This window comes from Corythoichthys intestinalis, chromosome 5 (assembly GCF_030265065.1).
Source record: "Corythoichthys intestinalis isolate RoL2023-P3 chromosome 5, ASM3026506v1, whole genome shotgun sequence".
Classification (NCBI taxonomy): domain Eukaryota; kingdom Metazoa; phylum Chordata; class Actinopteri; order Syngnathiformes; family Syngnathidae; genus Corythoichthys; species Corythoichthys intestinalis.
The window spans coordinates 30,468,075-30,486,663 of NC_080399.1; the positions used below are offsets into that span (position 1 = coordinate 30,468,075).

Sequence of the window (18,589 nt, forward strand, 5' to 3'; positions counted from 1 at the left end):
TAAGTCTCTTCAATGCTTTCCTTTCTCTTAAAGATCTGATCAATTTTTCGTTTCATTGCATTCATTTTAGTGCATTAATTCAACAACCTCTTTTTTTGTTTTTTGTTGTATGAGAAAACGTGCATTTGAACCAGTCAGAGCTAACTATCCATGCTGATCACGTCAGTATGTCAGCCAATTGAATGGAGAACTGGAGTCCAGGCAAAGGAGAGTGATCACCGATCACTGCAAAAGGGAAAACCACATTATGGAGTGGGAAAAGGCCAGAGTCATCCGCACCGAAGAAAACATCAGCGCTGGATGGGGGAGGCCATTGAGATCCACAAGCGGGGCCCGAGGACCATCAACAGGGACGAGGGGGCTTACATGCTATCTACTACCTGGACCAGCAGCTTGGAAGAGTAAATGGTCAGCAGGGGGCGTGACTCGTCTGTCAAATCTGTCAAGTGAGTCACGCCTTCATCCATCAGCCGATAAAGACGCGTCACACCAGCACCAGTGACTCTCTGAAGAAGGCGGAAGTTGTCGCCGAAACATGTCAGGTAATTAAAACAACCTAAAACCATTGTCTGAGATAAAAGAAAAATTCAAGTGTTACATTTTGACTACAATTCACAATTAAATAGAATGCTTTCACTATCAACTTTATTGTTAAATCTACAAAACAAGTCAGTATGATTACTTTGCGACATAGGTGCATGTAATTATTAATTTCAGGCCAACTGCAAATATAATTTATACGTATAATTATTCATTCTTAATTGTAATACTTATCAAATGTTCCTTTTGCTTTTATTTTAGCTGAGTTAAAAGTTTCTAATTTTTAAAATTCATAGTTTTTTAAATTTCATCAAAACCTCATTTTTTATCAAATCTGACAAAGCAGAGGACTTCAGTAGAGGTTTTTGGAGGTGTGGTCCATGATGAGTTTGAGGGCAACCCATGACTCCTCAGCAGTGGGAACGATCTGGTTGGCAGGCAACAGCAATCCGTAGCGTCCTGTGTCACGCAGTTCAAGGGTGAATGAGTACTTGATTCCCTGATTGTACGTCCAATCGATGCTGGCACCACTCGCCCAGTCTAGAATGGCACACAGAAAATTAAAAGCGAAATGCAGACCAAGTCTTAAACCAATCAACTACCAAGTAGAATTGTAACTGCTAATAGTTTGCTGTTGTCTGAGCATGTTGAATGGATTTGTATAGACCCTACCCACGTGACGTCACAACTCCGCCCTCCTGACTGGTGCCGCCCAATTGTCCGTCAACACATCGTGTTTACCTGTTACGGCTATGTACATTCCTCCTATTTACGGCGTGTTTTTCTGCTCGTTAACATTAATAATCAAAATAGTGAAGGCGTGTGTGGCGGTCGGTTGCAATAACAGAGAAGATAGACGGAGAGACTTGAAGTTCTACCGGATTCCGAGAGACCCGGAGACGAGAGCGAGATGGGCTGCTACAATTCGACGAGAAAACTGGGCTCCAAACGATTACCACAGATTATGTAGTAGTCATTTTATATCTGGTAAGATGCATTTAATATATATTTAGAGGGTTTTGGGCTGACAACCACAATTAAGATCATTGCTAGGCTAATCGCCGACAACATACACGTATGTATGTAGTGAGAGTGCTATCGTTAAACCATATAAACATTAAAAGCCCTAGCTCCATTGACAAATGACATGAAATACATTAGACTTGACAGTGGATGTTAGCAAGAACAAAAGATTTTGAATTGAAAATTTCGTAACTCACCTTCCCGAGCACAAGATTCCGGCCGAATTTTCGTGTACGAGGACCTGTTTCACCCAACCAGCAACGTAGCATTTATAAGCCTCCAAGCTCTTAAAGTTTTTCAAACTTTCATGAGAATAGGCTGATTTTGTGTGGACAAGATAGTTGTAAATATCCGGGTCAGGCAAATACGGCGAAGACAGCGGGTCGAAAAACATCGATTTAGGCATCAAATATGGATCTGGCGAATGGATAAACTGAAGCTTTTCCACATAACGCCTTTTATGCAACGCATCCAGTGAGTTTACGGCATCCGAAAGCACCGGGTCTTCCATGAAATGCATTATAAATTGCTCGATCAATTGAGACCATTGATAATACAGACACAAAATGACGGACAATGGGGCGGAACAATACAGCGATTACGTGATTTTGTGACGTCGGTGGGTATGGTCTATATGTCCCATGACTGACCATTGGACCAGCAAGACCAATCTGTCAAATTGACTGGCAGACATGAGTAGAAAGAAAACTCACAGAGTGTGTTGATGATGCTTCCGTATTGGTAGCGAGTTCCATACAGGGAAGCCATTTCGGTAATGGCCTTCTTGGCCAAATTGTGCTGTACAAGCATAAACTTAATGAAAATGGAACAAAAACGTACAGTGGCATCATTATGCATGATTTGGGTTGATCTCCTACTAGCTCTGCCCGGTCCTTGACAGGTCTCAATGTGTACCCGTAGGGGTAGAGTAGCATCTGCGAGTATGAGTGGATGGAAACGAAGGACTTGATGTTGCCGTGAGACTTGACAAAATTTACGATGGAGCTGACCTCCGACTCGGAGTGTGCCCGTGGCCCCCGGTACATCTCTGAGCAAGGAATGCCGCTTGAACCAATGCCTAAGGGATGATAAAGAAGAATATGAATACTTTTCACCACTGAGTGACACATGAGTTCTTTTGCCACCGAGAAGAAAGGTGTACTGAGAGCAAGGTGTACTGTACAATGAATCTAGGCCCTTTTAAGTCTCAGTTAAAGACACACTGTTTTAGACTCGCCTTTTCCCCAGATTAGGGTAGCTTGGTTTTATTTCTCACGGGTTTTAATGTTTTCACATTTTATCTGTTTTATTGTTTTATTTGCTGTCTGACTTTTATCGTGATGCGCTGTTTTTGTTTTATTTCTTATTTTTCTTAACGTCATTGTATAACACTTTTCTGCCTTATATTTAGCATTTGCCATATTTGTATTTGGTGTAAAGCACTTTGAGGACCTTCAAAGGTTTTGTAAAGGGCTATATAAATTTGATTGATTGATTGATTGATTGATTGATTGATTGATTGATTGATTGATTGATTGATTGATTGATTGATTGATTGATTGATTGATTGATTGATTGATTGATTGATTGATTGATTGGTAAATGCTGGGCTTGTCCCGCCCACGTGTCGCCAAGCATCCCTGAGGGCCTATGGGCAGTGGGCGGACGCTCTTTGCATGATGATTGGATGATCTGTCTGATACTGAATCCCTTTTTGATTGACAGCGAATCAGTGATCTTGTGGTGTAAACATCCACCGCACCATTTTTCAATTTTCATTCCATTGTTCTGAGCTGAGCTGAGTCTTTCCTAATCATCCTAGCGAGCTTTCCTTTGTTGAAAACGACTAGCGAAAAATTGAGCTTCTATTTCTCTTCTAGCTGCTTGTGTTTGTAGAATGACTTCTGTCACGCTACAATTTTGTCCCTACGGAGCAGTGTGTGCAGCTGAGCCCCTCCACTGTTACAAAACACTCACATGTGGACACACATCACACAAGCCATGTGCCACGTTTTTTGTCTTAGGCCAAACTTGAGCCCCACCTTGAAAGAACAGCATTAGCCATTGGTTAAATGAAATTACAAGAAACACCCGACCAACAAACTAACTAAACAAGTGATTAACAAAATAGTTGGTTTCCATGATATGACTGTAACATCATGTAGTCACAAGGTTATGTTTGTGACTATAAGAAAGTACCTCCAAAATTAACGTCCCAGTTCCTGTTGAGATCAACCCCCACGCAGTACGAACCACGATTGGGCTTCCTGGTCTTACGCCACAGGCGATTCTGGAAACATTAGAACAACATGGCAACCAGTTCAGAGTGTCCCCTGCCTACTGCCCGTAGTTAGCTGGGATAGGCTCCAGCACCTCCGCGACCCTCGTGAGGAAAAGCGGCATGGAAGATAAATGAATGAATGAATGAATGAATGAACAACATCCGCAGTGTAGCTGATAATATTCAAACGATTCTGACTCACGGTAGTGTGAGAGTAGTAGAAACCATCTGGGTTCACAATGATCTCCAAGAAGATGTCCATCCTTTTGAGAATGGCAGTGAGGACTGGATCGCGGCCATAGTCATTGACAATCTGAAAATCATGCATCAATGAAAAAATAAACCTGCTGAAAAACGAGGGACAGAAGCCAAGTGTCTTTGGTTCACCTTCTTGGCAATCCAGGTGCCGCTAGCCTGAGTGACCCATTCACAAGCGTGAATTCCCGTGTCAATCCAATTGGCAGGACGGTTGATTCCACCCGTGCTAAACTATGAACAGTATTAAAATGTTCGGTTTAGTGTTGTTGTCAGGTAAAGCTATATCAGCTAACAAGCAGTCTACTTACTTGTATAAGAACAAGAAATTAATATAGTGGAAAAGTAACTGAAAATTAAACAATATCAAAACTGGCAAACAATTCTGAATGAAGGTGTAGCCAAGACAAAAAAGTACCGAGTAACTAATTAGCCTTGCCCAGTTAACTAAAAGAGAACCAAGAGTCCTTTAACAGGCCAAATCGTCCCTATAGTGTGTAACATAATCATCTCTAACACACACGTCTTGCGCACTCAGTGTATTCCGATTGTGCCGTAATCACTATCCAATGAGGGTAGGAGGGAGCGGGAGATGGACTGGTGGATCACTGCAGTGCGAAAGGCGAACCTCTCGATTTACAAGTCGATCTACATTCCTACCCTCACCTATGGTCACGAGCTGTGGGTCGTGAATGAAAGAACAAGATCCCGGATACAAGCAGTTGAAGGGCTCTCCCTTAGAGATAGGGTGAGAAGCTCGGTCATCCGGGAGGGACTCGGTGTCGAGCCGCTACTCCTTTGCATTAAGAGAAGCTAGTTTTCATCTGGTTCGGATGCCTCCTGGACGCCTCCCTGAAGAGGTGTTCCGGGCATGTCCCACCATCGGGAGGCCCCAGAGACAACCAAGGACACGTTGGAGAGACTGTCTCTCGGCTCGCCAGGGAACGCTTTGGGATTCTGCCAGAGGATCTGGTTGAAGTAGCTGGTGAGAGGGAAGTCTCGGCTTTCCTACTAACGCTGCTGCCCCCGCGACCCGACCCCGGATTAAGCGTTAGATGACGGACGGACGGACGGATGCATGGATGCATGGATGGATAGCCCAACACTGCTCATTAACCTCACTACAACAACGTTATATATCCAAAATAAATCACATACATAGTAATCCTGAGACGAGGTGTAATACACTTGGCTCCCTGTCGAGCTTCGTTACCTTGAGGACATTGAGCGGACGCCCTTCATAGCTTTGACCAATCACCATCTTGCTGACCAGCTCCGGATTCTCGGCCACTAACATGTCCTGGAATCGGTATATCTAAAACCACCGTGCCAACAAGGTAAATCCAAGAATAAGAAATCAGTCACTAACAAGTAAAAAACAGTATTGAGTGGCACCTCGCTAACGCTGTGGTATCTATGGAAGTCAAAGCTATCGGTGTTTCCAGACTCGGTTTCACAGACAAAGGTGTTTATATCCTTCTGCTCCTTGTCCAGGATCGCCTGAGGAAAAACAAGAACTCCCATGCAAGTCATTAGAGAGCACAAGCCTCCACCATAAATGTGTGAACAACAACAAACAAATAACTAACTTCTAAAGGAATGAACGAACAATGAACAAACATACAACTAATTAACAACAAACCAACTTTCACAACAATTGACTAATAAATGTGGTATAATAATAACAACAACAAATAAACATAACAAACTTAATTCAAGAAAAAAAATCACTGGCTTAGAAGGAAATTATTAAACAACTGACTAATTAATAAAATAAAATCAGGCTAAGTTAAAAAAAAAAAAAAAAAAAAAAAAAAAAAAACATTATCTTTTAAGCTAAAGAAAGACCAAAGAATGAAAAACTAATGAACAAATGACTAATAACTAAGAAACCGCTATCAAACTAACCCACAAAACCAGCATTTGACAAAAAATGATCAAATTAATTAACCAACAAACTATACTCCCCAAAAATTAACTCACTAAACATTAACAAACTCAGCAATTAATGAATATCTAAAAAACAAAGTGTTTAATGAACTACAAGTAACAAATGAGTAAACACCAGAGGAGCAATTATCAGGAATACATCAAAATGACAAACTTGCAAATGATGAGCAAATCATCAAATGATCAGCTAACTAAGGAATGAACAAAAAAGTGAGAAACTCAAAACAGGATATTCTGACCTGCAGGTCTTCAATCATGACTGAGTATTTAATGTTGTGGCTCTCCAAAAAATGTTTGACAGCCTCCAAACTTCGCGGGGGAACTCTGATGTCCACGTGAGCGTCCACGTCACTTGCTTTCCTCCAGAAGTCCAGCTGACAAACACACACACAAGTACGCCCGCAATTGATTTATTTTGGATTTATAGAAATTTTATTGTTTAATGTTCTTTATAGGGATGCTGTTTACCTCATACTCCTCCATGTCCTCCATTTGTTTCAGAAAAGACAGCTGCGCTTCATTCTTTGCCACAATGCGAAGAACCTGGTGTCTTTGAACACCCCACATATTATATATATATTTATTACACAAATACAACTCCAGTTTATTATAAAACTGTTTTTTCCAATAGCCACAGCTGTAACAAAGTGATGTCCAGAAGACATAATCACACAGGATGTATTGTGTTTGAACACAACCCATGTCTTTGAATGTTACATTTTAAGTTCTTCATGTTTTTTATTTTATTTTTTAATTTATAGTGTTAACGGGCGGTAATTAATCTTTCTAATTGATCGCGTTAAAATATTTGACGCATTTAACGCATGCACAGAATGACCCGCTCATACATGAGCTCTAACAGATTACAATGATGCCGTTTTTGCACATTGAGAGCTAAAAGGCAGAGAAATGCGAGTGGACACAGGCGTTCATTGGACCGCCCCTTTTTTGGCATAAGCTTTGACAACTCTTTCACTTAAAACATAATAATTGTGACGTGGGGAAGAATGACTAGAAACGATCTTTTTCTTAACACGCTTTATTGAACACAACGCAGGACATATACCACTTGCAGCCACCACTGACAGTCATGGGTACCCAACTTCCCATCATGCATTTGGGCGGAACAGTTAAGTCGCTACAGTATCATTTAGTGAAAGCACAACAAAAATAATATTCGTATCTCTCAAAAAAAATGATGTTCACAAAAAGAAAAAAGTTCAATGCAAAGAGAACTGGCATTCCCAATCAAAATAGCTATGCAAAATACACATAAAACTTACTCAGACTTTGCATTGGCTGGACCTCTAAATAATTTAAAACTCGCCATTGACATCTTGTGGTGTATTTCAATCACTACCTTACGTAGTCAAAGACACTGTGGAAGAACGGCAGGGAGCCCATGTGACGTCCCGATTGGCGACATCAACTTTGGCGAGCTATTAGTTTACTTTTTAATTCAAAATGTTATAAATTTTATTAAAACGAAAACATTAAGAGGGGTTTTGAAATAAAATTACTATAACTTGTACTCACATTTATCTTTTAAGAACTACAAGTCTTTCTATCCGCGGATCCCTTTAACAGAAAGAATGTTAATAATATTAAAGCCATCTTGTGGATTTATTGTTATAATAAACAAATACATTACTTATGTACAGTAGTGTTGAATGTATATGTCCGTCTTGTGTCTTATCTTTCCATTCCAACAATAATTTACAGAAAAATATGGCATATTTTAGAGATGGTTTGAATTGCGATTAATTACGATTAATTAATTTTTAAGCTCTGATTAACTCGATTAAAATTTTTAATCGTTTGACAGCCCTAGTATACATATATACTTATAGACAGCGAGAGAATATTTAAAAAAAAATCTTTTAAAATTCTTTAAAAATATTAATAATAACTGAAAAATACCAACCATAGACTTGTGTACTCTGTTTTGAAAAATGACCAAATTCAATGATTCATTCCATCTGAAGTCCCTTACCCACTGCTTTCCATGATATTTATGATATTTGTTTATATGTAGGTAAGGTTGTTGTTTCCAATTTGCAAAAAACGGAACACAGCAGAAGCTTTTGGAATTGTTTAAATATGAGTTCACCGTTTTACTGTGATTTTTATTTCACAAACTAGTAACATTTTGAAACTTTTTTTTCCCCAAAAAATGCATTTAAGCACAAACAGAAAATTTGCGGGGGTCATTCGAAATATTCCCTGCGTCGCGCGAGAATTCCGATCATTTTGATATTTGAACTGTGCCATTCGATCAAACGGTTTGGGCTGTGCGGTGTGCTGAAAAAACGCGGAGAATATGATGATTAATAATAAGAACAATAAAGTTAAGGAATTTATTAGATGGGCTTTTCCTTGGTATGCTTCCAAGTGCATTTGCACTTGAGATTAGGATCTCCAGAAACCAGTGCATACATTTCAAATCACCGGAGGTCTACATTTGATACTACAGTAATCCCATGTGAATAAGCTTTATAATACTTGAAGAACCAGACGAGGATGTTGTAAAACTGGCCCATTGGCATCAACTCACCCTTCAAACGTTTCCTTGCTGACGGCGGCAACAAGCACCACGGCCAACACGAGCACAAACCTCATCGTGACCGAATTCAGTCCCGCTCAGAGCCACACAATCTCCCCACCAGGGACAGGCAGGTCAACGCCGCCTTGCTCAAGGGCAGGGAGGAGATTCAGCTGCTGCAACACGGTAACAAAAACAGTTGGTTGAACATAAATTTCAAGTCAACCAAATTTCACGCTTTTCAAGTTTTGTATGGAAAACGTAATTAAACAAATTAACATTCTAGGTAAATAAGACTTCAGTCCAAGCAGTTTGATTCCAGGTATTTGTTCATTCATTCTCAATATCGTTTATCCATATTCAGGTCGCGGGGTGATGGAGCCTGTCCCACCTGACTATGGGCAGGAGATGGGGTGCACACTGAACTGGTTGCCAGCTAATAACATGAATTCAACAAATTAAGTAGATTGACAAATGTTTTTCTTCCTTTTCTTTTTCTTTTTTTTTTGTATGATACAGTTTAAGTAAATATGACTTCAGTGTTCAATTTTAAATACCTTGGAGACATAACTCATCCTTAAATGATCTTCATCCTCTATCCTTCCGACTCAAAGTTTTTTAAATTGCCACTCAATCCTGGACCATAAACCCATATATCAAAGAACTGCTTGACTGGATTATGCATCCATTTTTCAAGACACTGTAATTAATATGAATAATTAAAGAGATTTATGGTTTGTTGTTTGACAGTGTGCACATTCAGAAAAAAACTTTACAATGGGCCTTCTAACCTCCTTCTGCCTGCCCACCACTGTGCCATCCAAGTGGAGGAAGTGTGCACCGCTACTACAGTGGGGCAAATAAGTATTTAGTCAAACACCAATTGTGCAAGTTCTCCTACTTCAAAAGATTAGAGAGGCCTGTAATTGTCAACATGTGTCAACCTCAACCATGAGAGACAGAATGTGGGAAAAAAACTGAAAATCACATTGCTTGATTTTTAAAGAATTTATTTCCAAATTAGAGTGGAAAATAAGGAAGCAATTAATAGTGCCGGCTATGATTTCAGGATAAAGTTATTCAAATTTACCAATGCATGTCAATAATTGTAGTATGAACATCAACATTTGTAATCCAGCAGCTCAGCTGGGAACATGTTTTTTTTTCACCGCTGATTTTTTTTTTTTTTTTTGGAGAGAGAGAATGTGGGAAAAAAACAGAAAACACATTTCTTGATTTTTAAAGAATTTATTTCCAAATTAGAGTGGAAAATACGTATTTGGTCACCTACAAACAAGCAAGAGTTCTGGCTGTCAAAGAGGTCTAACTTCTTCTAAAGAGGCCTAACGAGGCTCCACTCGTTACCTGTACGAATGGCACCTGTTTTAACTCATCGGTATAAAAGACACCTGCCCACAACATCGGTCAGTCACACTCCAAACTCCACTATGGCCAAGACCAAAGAGCTGTCGAAGGACACCAGAAGCAAAATTGTAGACCTGCACCAGGCTGGGAAGACTGAATCTGCAATAGATAAATCAACTGTGGCAGCAATTATTAGAAAATGGAAGGGGTACATAACAAAGGATTGAGATGAACTGTAGGCATTGACCAAATATTTATTTTCCACCATGATTTGCAAATAAATTCTTTAAAACTCAAACAATGTGATTTTCTGTTTTTTTTTTTTTTTTTCACATTCTGTCTCTCATGGTTGATTTTCAAGTGGGAGAAGTTGCACAATTAGTGGTTGACTAAATACTTATTTGCCCCACTGTACATTTGATATTTGATTGAGCTTACCAGGATCGAAGGCCAGCTGGAACTCATCACCATGACAGGCAATAAACCTTTTTTTTTGTGTGTGTCCAGTTCAGCTGTTTGAGACGGAGAATCGAAGTCTATGTGTCCGGTTGGTCTGAACAGTTTTAATGTTTCACATTAGAGTATGACATACTCCCATTGTGATTATTCAACATACCTCGTTTATTAAGACGAAGTAGCGAACAGGAAGCAGTTATGAGGGAACAGAAGAAAAGAAAAACACAAGAAGAGAAAGAAACACAAACATCAACAAGAAATACATTGAACGCCTACACTAACTATGAATATGTTGGTGCTATTGTCAGCTAGATCTATTTCCGGTTGACACCATGTTGGGGGTCTGTTGACAAGGGAAACAGGGGGGGGTTTATAAGATAAGTGATTGGGAGGGGTGGAGTGTACACAAATCAGCTCTGTGATTTATAAATCAGTAATCGTGTGAATCCCTTATGAGTGTAAGCCCATTGGCAACCGACCCTACGCTGCCCCACCGCCAATCCCGACACCGAGACCCCCCACCTGAGCGCGCCCAATCACATCCAGCCGTGCGCGAGCCCCACCAAACATGCGACAGCGGCGCTGATGAGTGAAGACAGCCCCCACCCAGCCAACCCGAGGAAGGAGGGCGGAGGTGGTGGGGAGCCAGCGCAGCCCATCACTCCTCCCGCAGCCCAGCAAAAGGGGCAATCGTCATCCCCCAGGGATCCAGGGTGGACTCCTGGGCCACACGCGCCCCATCAACCGGCCTTTAGGGATGGGAAGAGGGGACACACCCCCAACGCCACGCCCACCCCCGTCCGCCCGCCCGGTCCACGAGCCACAGCCGCAGCCCCTAAAACAGCACGGCATGCCACGGGACCCCCAACAGCTCACCGAGCCCAGGGCAGGGCGCGGTTCCCCGCGGGAGCAGGCAACACCCAGCCGCCACACCGGCATCCAGCCAGCAACCTGCCAAGGAGTGCAGGGCGGATAACCAGGCAGAGAAGAGAGGGGAAGGCGGAAGCAGGGGAACGCAGAGGAGCCACCGCGGGGCGACATGAGACCGGAGACCCGACCTCCCGCCACTCCCGTGGCCGGCAGCCCAGGCAGAGGGGAAGCCACGCCCCGGGAGCCACGCCATAGAGAAAAAGTTTGGGACCCACCTGCCACCCTATTACTGTGGATGCCAGGTCTCCGGCTGGCAGCCATTACCGAGCACCGTGATGGGATTGTGTGGGGAGGGTAGTGCAATGTATGCATTAAAATAAGAGAGCTCAGCTTGGGGCAGTTGGACCGCTGCATGGAATTTCTACCCAGTCGCCTGTCCCACCGCCATTTGCTGGAGCTCCCCAGTATGATGTGTGTGGTGTGTTAAAAAAGGTGCAGGAATGGCGGGGCCTACCGTGAGGAGGCATGCAATAAACTTAACATGCGCCAAGCCATATCGTATCAGGATACAGTAATGACATGATAATATTGAACGATATATAGCTACAGACGAAAACATCAAAATGGACCTATATAACCAATATGATTTGATTCTTTTCAATGATGAGACATTACGATTTTTTTCCACGTTGTGGTGTGATTAACCCCAATTACCACAAATTTCACTTCACTTTGTTTTTTATCCTTCAATATATTTTGATTAGCACTTAAAGCAAAATAATGCAATTCAAGCATTAGTATTGCCATATTGTCGGTTAAAATGCACTTGATTATGGTATATGTGGACTCACTCTAATATGGTTTATGCTAAGTACAATGTAGTACCGACCATTTTAAATATACATATGTCACAATCAGATATAATGATTTCATTACCCAATTTAATGTTAAAATTACAAACAAGTCCAATTACTATGCAACATGGGTCTCTGTAATTATGATTAATTTAAGTCCAGCATCAATTAAATAATAAGATATAATAATTCATAATAATAATATAATTCATAATTTATTTTCATTATTTCTAATTTAAATTAGATACATATAATTATACACTCTTGCTTACAATTCTTTATAAAACTTTCTTAATAGTTTTTTATGCTTTTATTTGAGTTTTTATATTGTATGTATAGAATTTATTTTATGCTTTAGATGACCTTAAAGATTTTTTCATTTGGGGTGATTTAATTTGATTTTGTTATTCTATTTAATTTTAATGTATTCCTCAATTTTGTTTGCCATAGAATGTTATTATGTTTTCGTTAAGTTTGTTTATTTTATTTCAAATAACAGTTATTTTGTGTTTTCGTGTCTGTGTTTTAAATCTTGTTACAGTTGTTTAAAATTATTGACTATTTTAACATTTTATAAAAAACTTAGTGTGGCATTTTAATGAGCTTTATTTTTACTTCCTGTAATTTACCAAAAGTATTTTAAAATCAAAAATCAAAAAACGCTGTTCCATATTGCTTTAACGTTGATAAAATATTTTGTGCTGCATTTAATGAAGAATCAGTTTCATTTGATTTTGCAAAAATAAAAAAGGAACTGAGTGACTGCTTCCGTTGCTTTATTGATATTCCAGAAAGGACAGTGCCTCAATAGAAATTTTTGGAGGCGTGGTCCATGATGACCATGAGGGCCACCCATGTCTCCTTGGCAGTGGGGACAATCTGGTTGGCAGGCAAAATGAAGCCATAGTGTCCTGTGTCACGCAACTCAAAGGTGAACGAGTACTTGATGCCCTGATTGTACGTCCAGTCAATGGCTGTCCCGCTAGCCTGATCTGGAATGCCAGAAAGAGAATTAAAAGTTATTTGTATACCTCTGCCAACAGTTGAAATCAATACATTGCCAAGTATAATTGTAACTGCTCAAAGTTTTCAAATGTCTAAACAGTCCAGATAAATAACGGACAGACAGAGTGACGAATGGATCAAAACGGTCAAGCAATCAAGCTAACCCGACATGAACAGAAAGTCAACTCACAGAGTGTGTTAATGAAGCTTCCACATTGGTAGTTAGTGCCGTAAAGGGAAGCCAAGTTAGTGATGGCCTTCTTGGCCAAATTGTCCTATACAAGCAAACATACTGAATAACACATACAGTATAATAGCATCATCACGTGTCATTTGGGTTGATCTCCCACCAGCTCCTCCTGGTCAATGGCAGGGGTCTCAATGTACCCGTAGGGGTAGAGCAGGATCTGTGAGTAGGAGTGGATGGACACGAAGGACTTGATGCTGCCATGAGACTTGACAAAGTTCACGATAGCGCTGACCTCCGGCTCAGAGTGCGCTTGTGGTCCACGGTACATCTGAGAGCAAGGACTATCACTTGCACCAGGGCCTGAGGAATGGGAAAGAAGAGCTGACTTATTTTTCAAAAGTTTTAATGAAAAAAACAAAAGTAACCAAGATATCACTGCCAATAAAAGGAACTAACAAAATTATTAAATAACCAATCATCAAAGATAGGGTATACACAGAGGACAATTTTGAATAGGCAGACTCCTCTCCTGTCTTTCAAGGGGAGACGTCATCTCAGGCCGGTGTAAAATCTTTCTTGTATTAATATTTGAATCCCAAAATTCCAGTCCTTCTTTTTGGTCCTCAGTAGTATAGAAAAAGCAATAAATTTAAAAGAACAGGTTCAGTTCAGTTGGAGCCGAAAAAAAGGATTTAACAAGCAGTTATGTTATATAGTGAATTTGCAAGTTGAGTGCAATTTTCGTTCTTTCTTTCTTTTTTTTCACATTTGGAAAAACATTAAAATAATGGAATTTCTGTGGGAAAGCAGTTATGGTAACCTACTGCACTAAGGAAACAACAAACAGACCAACTAACCAACAAAAGAGTTAGTTTGTGTCGGGTTTTACTGTACGCATTGTTACTTTAAGACAGTACCTCCAAAATTAGCGTCCCAGTTCCTGTTGGGATCCACTCCTATGCAGGAGGAACCAGGATGGGGTTTCCTGGTCTTACGCCATAAGCGATCCTGGAAACATTGGACAATGTTGGGTGTGTAGTTGTTAATACAGTATTCAAAACCTTTATGTGCTGCAATGCAGACTCACGGTAGTATGTGAATAGTAGAAACCATCAGGGTTGGTGACAATCTCCAAGAATATGTCCATCTTGTTGAGTATGGCAGTGAGAACAGGATCGTGACCGTACTCGCTGGCAATCTGAGAACAATGCACTGGTGATGAAAACAGAAAATGCCGAAAAATGATTGTCAAAGAAGCAGAGAGTCTTTGGTTCACCTTCTTGGCAAACCATGTGCCGCAAGCCTGAGTGATCCATTCACGGGAGTGGATGCCAGTGTCAAGCCAGATGGCGGGACGGTTGTTTCCTCCTGTGCTGAACTACAACCAATTAAAACGTCTTCTGTTGAATTTTTTGTCATGAAAAGGTTTTTTTAGAACACACTCAACTAATTCACATCACTAACAAAGGAACAATAAATGGAGTGAACAAACTAACTACCACTGCTATAAAAGTACGTCTAAAACAATTTCAAATGAAAAGATGGTCAAGAAGAAAAATACGACTGATTGAATAACTAGCGAATAAACTAAACACAACCAGGAGTCCATCAGGTAATATACATGCGATATTTTTTCTTTTTTTGTGTACACCGATTCTGCTGCGATCATTTGTGGCACACCCACATTTTGGTAACGTCTGAAATATACAAGAGGTGTGACTCTCTTACTAAAACTGCAATGACAATTAATCAGTCAAACTGAATAAAAAATGTACTAATCCTGAGACTAGGTTTCATGAAATTGCCTTTCAGTCTAGTATTGTTACCTTCAACACGTTGAGTGGACGTTTTTCATAGCTTTGACCAATTACCAGCTTGCTGACCAGTCCGGGATGCTCGGCCACCAGCATGTCTTGGAACCTGTATATCTACAACCATCACATCCGTAAGGTGAATACGTTACAACACTAGGTAATTCATCTCTAACATGTGAAAAAAGGTAATGATCGACACCTCGCTGATGGTATGGTATCTGGAGAAATCAAAGCTATCGGTGTTTCTGGGCTCGGCTTCATGGACAAAGGCGTCCATCTCCTCCTGCTCCTCGTCCAGGATTACCTGAGGAACAAAAAGTTCATGACAGAATGCAAAACCTCCACCATCACTAACTAACAAAAAATGTACAAACAGACAAACAAAAAAAAATGAACAACTTCCTAACTCGCAAAGGAAGGAATGAGAAACAAACTTTTTCAATGCCACTAAAAATAAAAGACCAACAACAAACTAACTGCCTTACCAACCCATGTATGTGGTACATACAACTGAAAAATAGCATTAAATACTCCACGAACGACAATGAAATACAGTGGGGCAAATAAGTATTTAGTCAACCACCAATTGTGCAAGTTCTCCTACTTGAAAAGTAGGTTTGCAAATAAATTCTTTAAAAATCAAACTGTGATTTTCTGTTTTTTTTTCCACATTCTGTATCTCATGGTTGAGGTTTACACATGCTGACAATTACAGACCTCTCTAATATTTTCAAGTGGGAGAACTTGCAAAATTCGTGGTTGACTAAATACTTATTTGCCCCACTCTACTAATAAATGAATATAGAACAACAAACAAAGTAATGGATTTGCAGTTACCAGGGAATTGGTAATAAAAAAAAACAAACAAACAGCATGTCAAAGGAATTAATTAACAACTAACACACTAATTCACTAACTACAAACCCCAAACAAACTAACCCAACAAACTCTCAATAAAAGCAAAGTAGTAATCAAATTAATAAACAAACTACTACAAAATCATGAGTAAACAAAGAGTTCATTTGCAAAAACAGATATCTCCATTTCTTATACATTTTCAATTAATTAGTTTTTTTTTTTTTACTAGAAAGATCAGGGAATACTTGTAAAAGTAAAGCTTTTATATTTTCTGTGTGTCTGTATGCGCTGCGCTGATTGGCTGAGGGGAGTTGACAGCTTTTGCTGAAAGGCACCTGTCTGTTGGCTTCTGCCACAAAACAGGAACTTTGGCAGCGATTTAAACAGAAAATATTGGATGTAGCACAAAAATAGATTTTAGTGCTTAAAACAGCCTTATACAAGGAGTAAATTTCAAGCATAACGGTTATTCCCCCCAAAATGGCAGTTTTTGCAGATGAACTCTTCAAATTGCAAATTCAGCAATCAACTAACCAATGGGTGAATACCAAAGAAGGTCTTGACTGAAAACAAATAAACGAATGATTGACTAATGATGAGAAGATTCATATATGACCATGTAAATAAGTAATGCATGAACAAACCAACCAACCTACCTACTAACTAACCAAAGGACAGGTCAGACTGACCTGCAGATCACGGATTATGACGGAATATTTAATGTCGTTGCGCTCCAGGAAATGTTTGATAGCCTCCAGAGTTTCTGGGGGAACTCTGATGTCCACATGAGCGTCCACGTTGCTCGGCCCTCTCCAGAAGTCCAGCTGACAAACACACACACATGTGTCACATACACAAGATTTTCTATATAGTATTGATTAAAACTGATTTTATACCAGCGAATTCTGCCTCACCCCGTACTCATCCATGTCCATTTGCTTCAGAAGAGACAGCTGCGCTTCATCCTTTGCCACAATACGAAGAACCTGATGCCTTTGATCATACCACACAGTGGTTTACGCAACATGTTTACAGAAATTCAACTGAAGTTTATTTAACAACAGCCAAAATGGTCCAAAAAAGCCTTTCAGAACATATAAAAACACATGACAAGAACTGGGGGTAAACTGTATTTGAACACAACACACATTGTGATCATGTCATCAACATGTTTTTGAATGTAATACACCATCTTTTACGCTTTTTTTTGTAATTTTGTTTGACACAACACGCATTTATTTAGCAACTTTTTTTTTTTGCCATAGCCAAATTATTTTCATATAATTAGGAAAACAGTTCTGATATACTTTTCTTATGTATTAATTTTTGTTGTCATGATCAACACAGTCAACATACCTACTTTGTTTAAAAGGCAGATAAAGGTAAACTACAGAGGATATAAAACCCCGACACGTTCATGTTTACACAGACCGGCTTTTTTGCACCTCTAACGGTCTATCTGTTTATGTGGGTACTTCCTGACGTTCCCTATGTCGTTGATGTCATCTCAGGACAAACTTTGCTACTAGAATCTTCTAATAGAACGTCATGCACTTTGCGATCATCTGAATGTCAACAAAAAAAAGGAGATTGTTGTCAACTTCCAGCGAAGCCCCAGCCAACACCTGCCAATGATCATTGATGGGGCTGCCGTAGAGAGCGTAACCAGCACAAAATTCCTTGGCGTGCACATCGATGAGGATTGCTCTTTGACCACCAACACCACATCACTACCCAAGAAAGCACAGCGGTGCCTCTATTTCTTAACGCTCGCGCCCCACCACCCATCATGTCCACGTTTTACAGAGGGACCATCGAAAGCATCTTCACCACCTGCATTGCTGTTTGGGGCGGGAGCTGCACGGATTACAACATGAGCGCCCTACAGCGTGTAGTGAACACTGCAAACAAAATTATCAATGCTCCACTTTCTTCCCTGCAGGACATCTACACCACCCGCCTCACTCACAAGGCTGTCAATATGAGCTCTGCTGAATAGTATATGAGTTTTATGAAGTAGGTGGCGTTAAGTGTTCCATATATCATAATCCATATATATTTTTACTTTGGTTTTAAGTGGTGCACATTATGCCGAAGCTTTAAATCTCGTTGTACTCTGCACAATAGCAATAAGGTTTTCTATTGTATTGTATTGTATTGTATTCTATTGTATTGTATTGTATTGTATTGTATTGTATTGTATTGTATTGTATTGTATTCTATTCTATTCTATTCTATTCTATTCTATTTGAGCAAAAACTCACCCCTCAAATGTCTCCCTGCCGAGCGCAGCAATGAGCAGTGCGGTCAACACAACCAAACTCTTCATCATGACAGAATTCAACAATCTGGCCGTGTCTGCTCGCTCGTCCTTTATGGACATACCACGGGGGAGTCAACACCAACCTTGCTCAAGGGCACGGAGGAGATTCAACAGCTGCTATGATTCGCACACCGGGTGACTCGTGGAACACTGACTAGCTCACCTTGCACTGTATAATTGGAATTCATCGTGGCCGGCTCATTCTGATTGGGGGATCCTTCCCACTGTGGTCCCTTCTCAAAGTTTGTTTTTTCCTTTTCTCA

At 40.2% G+C, this 18,589-nt stretch overlaps 2 protein-coding genes across 2 annotated transcripts; both read right to left on the minus strand.

Moving 5' to 3' along the window:
- Positions 1–892: 892 nt before the first annotated feature.
- On the minus strand, positions 893–8,671 carry LOC130916321 (carboxypeptidase A1-like). The gene is made up of 11 exons (XM_057836955.1): positions 8,604–8,671; positions 6,518–6,599; positions 6,289–6,423; positions 5,495–5,599; positions 5,313–5,414; positions 4,232–4,333; positions 4,047–4,157; positions 3,763–3,853; positions 2,442–2,641; positions 2,277–2,361; positions 893–1,080 (listed from the first exon to the last, which is right to left on the minus strand). The coding sequence occupies exons 1-11, from the start codon at positions 8,666–8,668 to the stop codon at positions 893–895; spliced, it is 1,266 nt and encodes a 421-aa protein (XP_057692938.1). The 5' UTR covers positions 8,669–8,671.
- Positions 8,672–12,940: 4,269 nt separating this feature from the next.
- On the minus strand, positions 12,941–18,335 carry LOC130916297 (carboxypeptidase A1-like). The gene is made up of 11 exons (XM_057836911.1): positions 18,268–18,335; positions 16,918–16,996; positions 16,693–16,827; positions 15,345–15,449; positions 15,158–15,259; positions 14,608–14,709; positions 14,419–14,529; positions 14,249–14,339; positions 13,492–13,691; positions 13,332–13,416; positions 12,941–13,128 (listed from the first exon to the last, which is right to left on the minus strand). The coding sequence occupies exons 1-11, from the start codon at positions 18,333–18,335 to the stop codon at positions 12,941–12,943; spliced, it is 1,266 nt and encodes a 421-aa protein (XP_057692894.1).
- Between the last annotated feature and the right edge of the window lie 254 nt (positions 18,336–18,589).

What these genes read in the sequence shown, in the direction of transcription:
- LOC130916321 (XM_057836955.1), bottom strand. Translation starts at nt 8,668, where the DNA reads ATGAGGTTTGTGCTCGTGTTGGCCGTGGTGCTTGTTGCCGCCGTCAGC. An exon ending in AGCAAGGAAACGTTTGAAGG is followed by an intron (nt 6,600 to 8,603) that starts GTGAGTTGATGC and finishes GGGTGTTCAAAG; the next exon opens with ACACCAGGTTCTTCGCATTG. An exon ending in GATACCACAGCGTTAGCGAG is followed by an intron (nt 5,415 to 5,494) that starts GTGCCACTCAAT and finishes CGGTGGTTTTAG; the next exon opens with ATATACCGATTCCAGGACAT.
- LOC130916297 (XM_057836911.1), bottom strand. Translation starts at nt 18,335, where the DNA reads ATGATGAAGAGTTTGGTTGTGTTGACCGCACTGCTCATTGCTGCGCTC. An exon ending in GCACATGGTTTGCCAAGAAG is followed by an intron (nt 14,530 to 14,607) that starts GTGAACCAAAGA and finishes CATTGTTCTCAG; the next exon opens with ATTGCCAGCGAGTACGGTCA. An exon ending in AAGCTTCATTAACACACTCT is followed by an intron (nt 13,129 to 13,331) that starts GTGAGTTGACTT and finishes CTGGCATTCCAG; the next exon opens with ATCAGGCTAGCGGGACAGCC.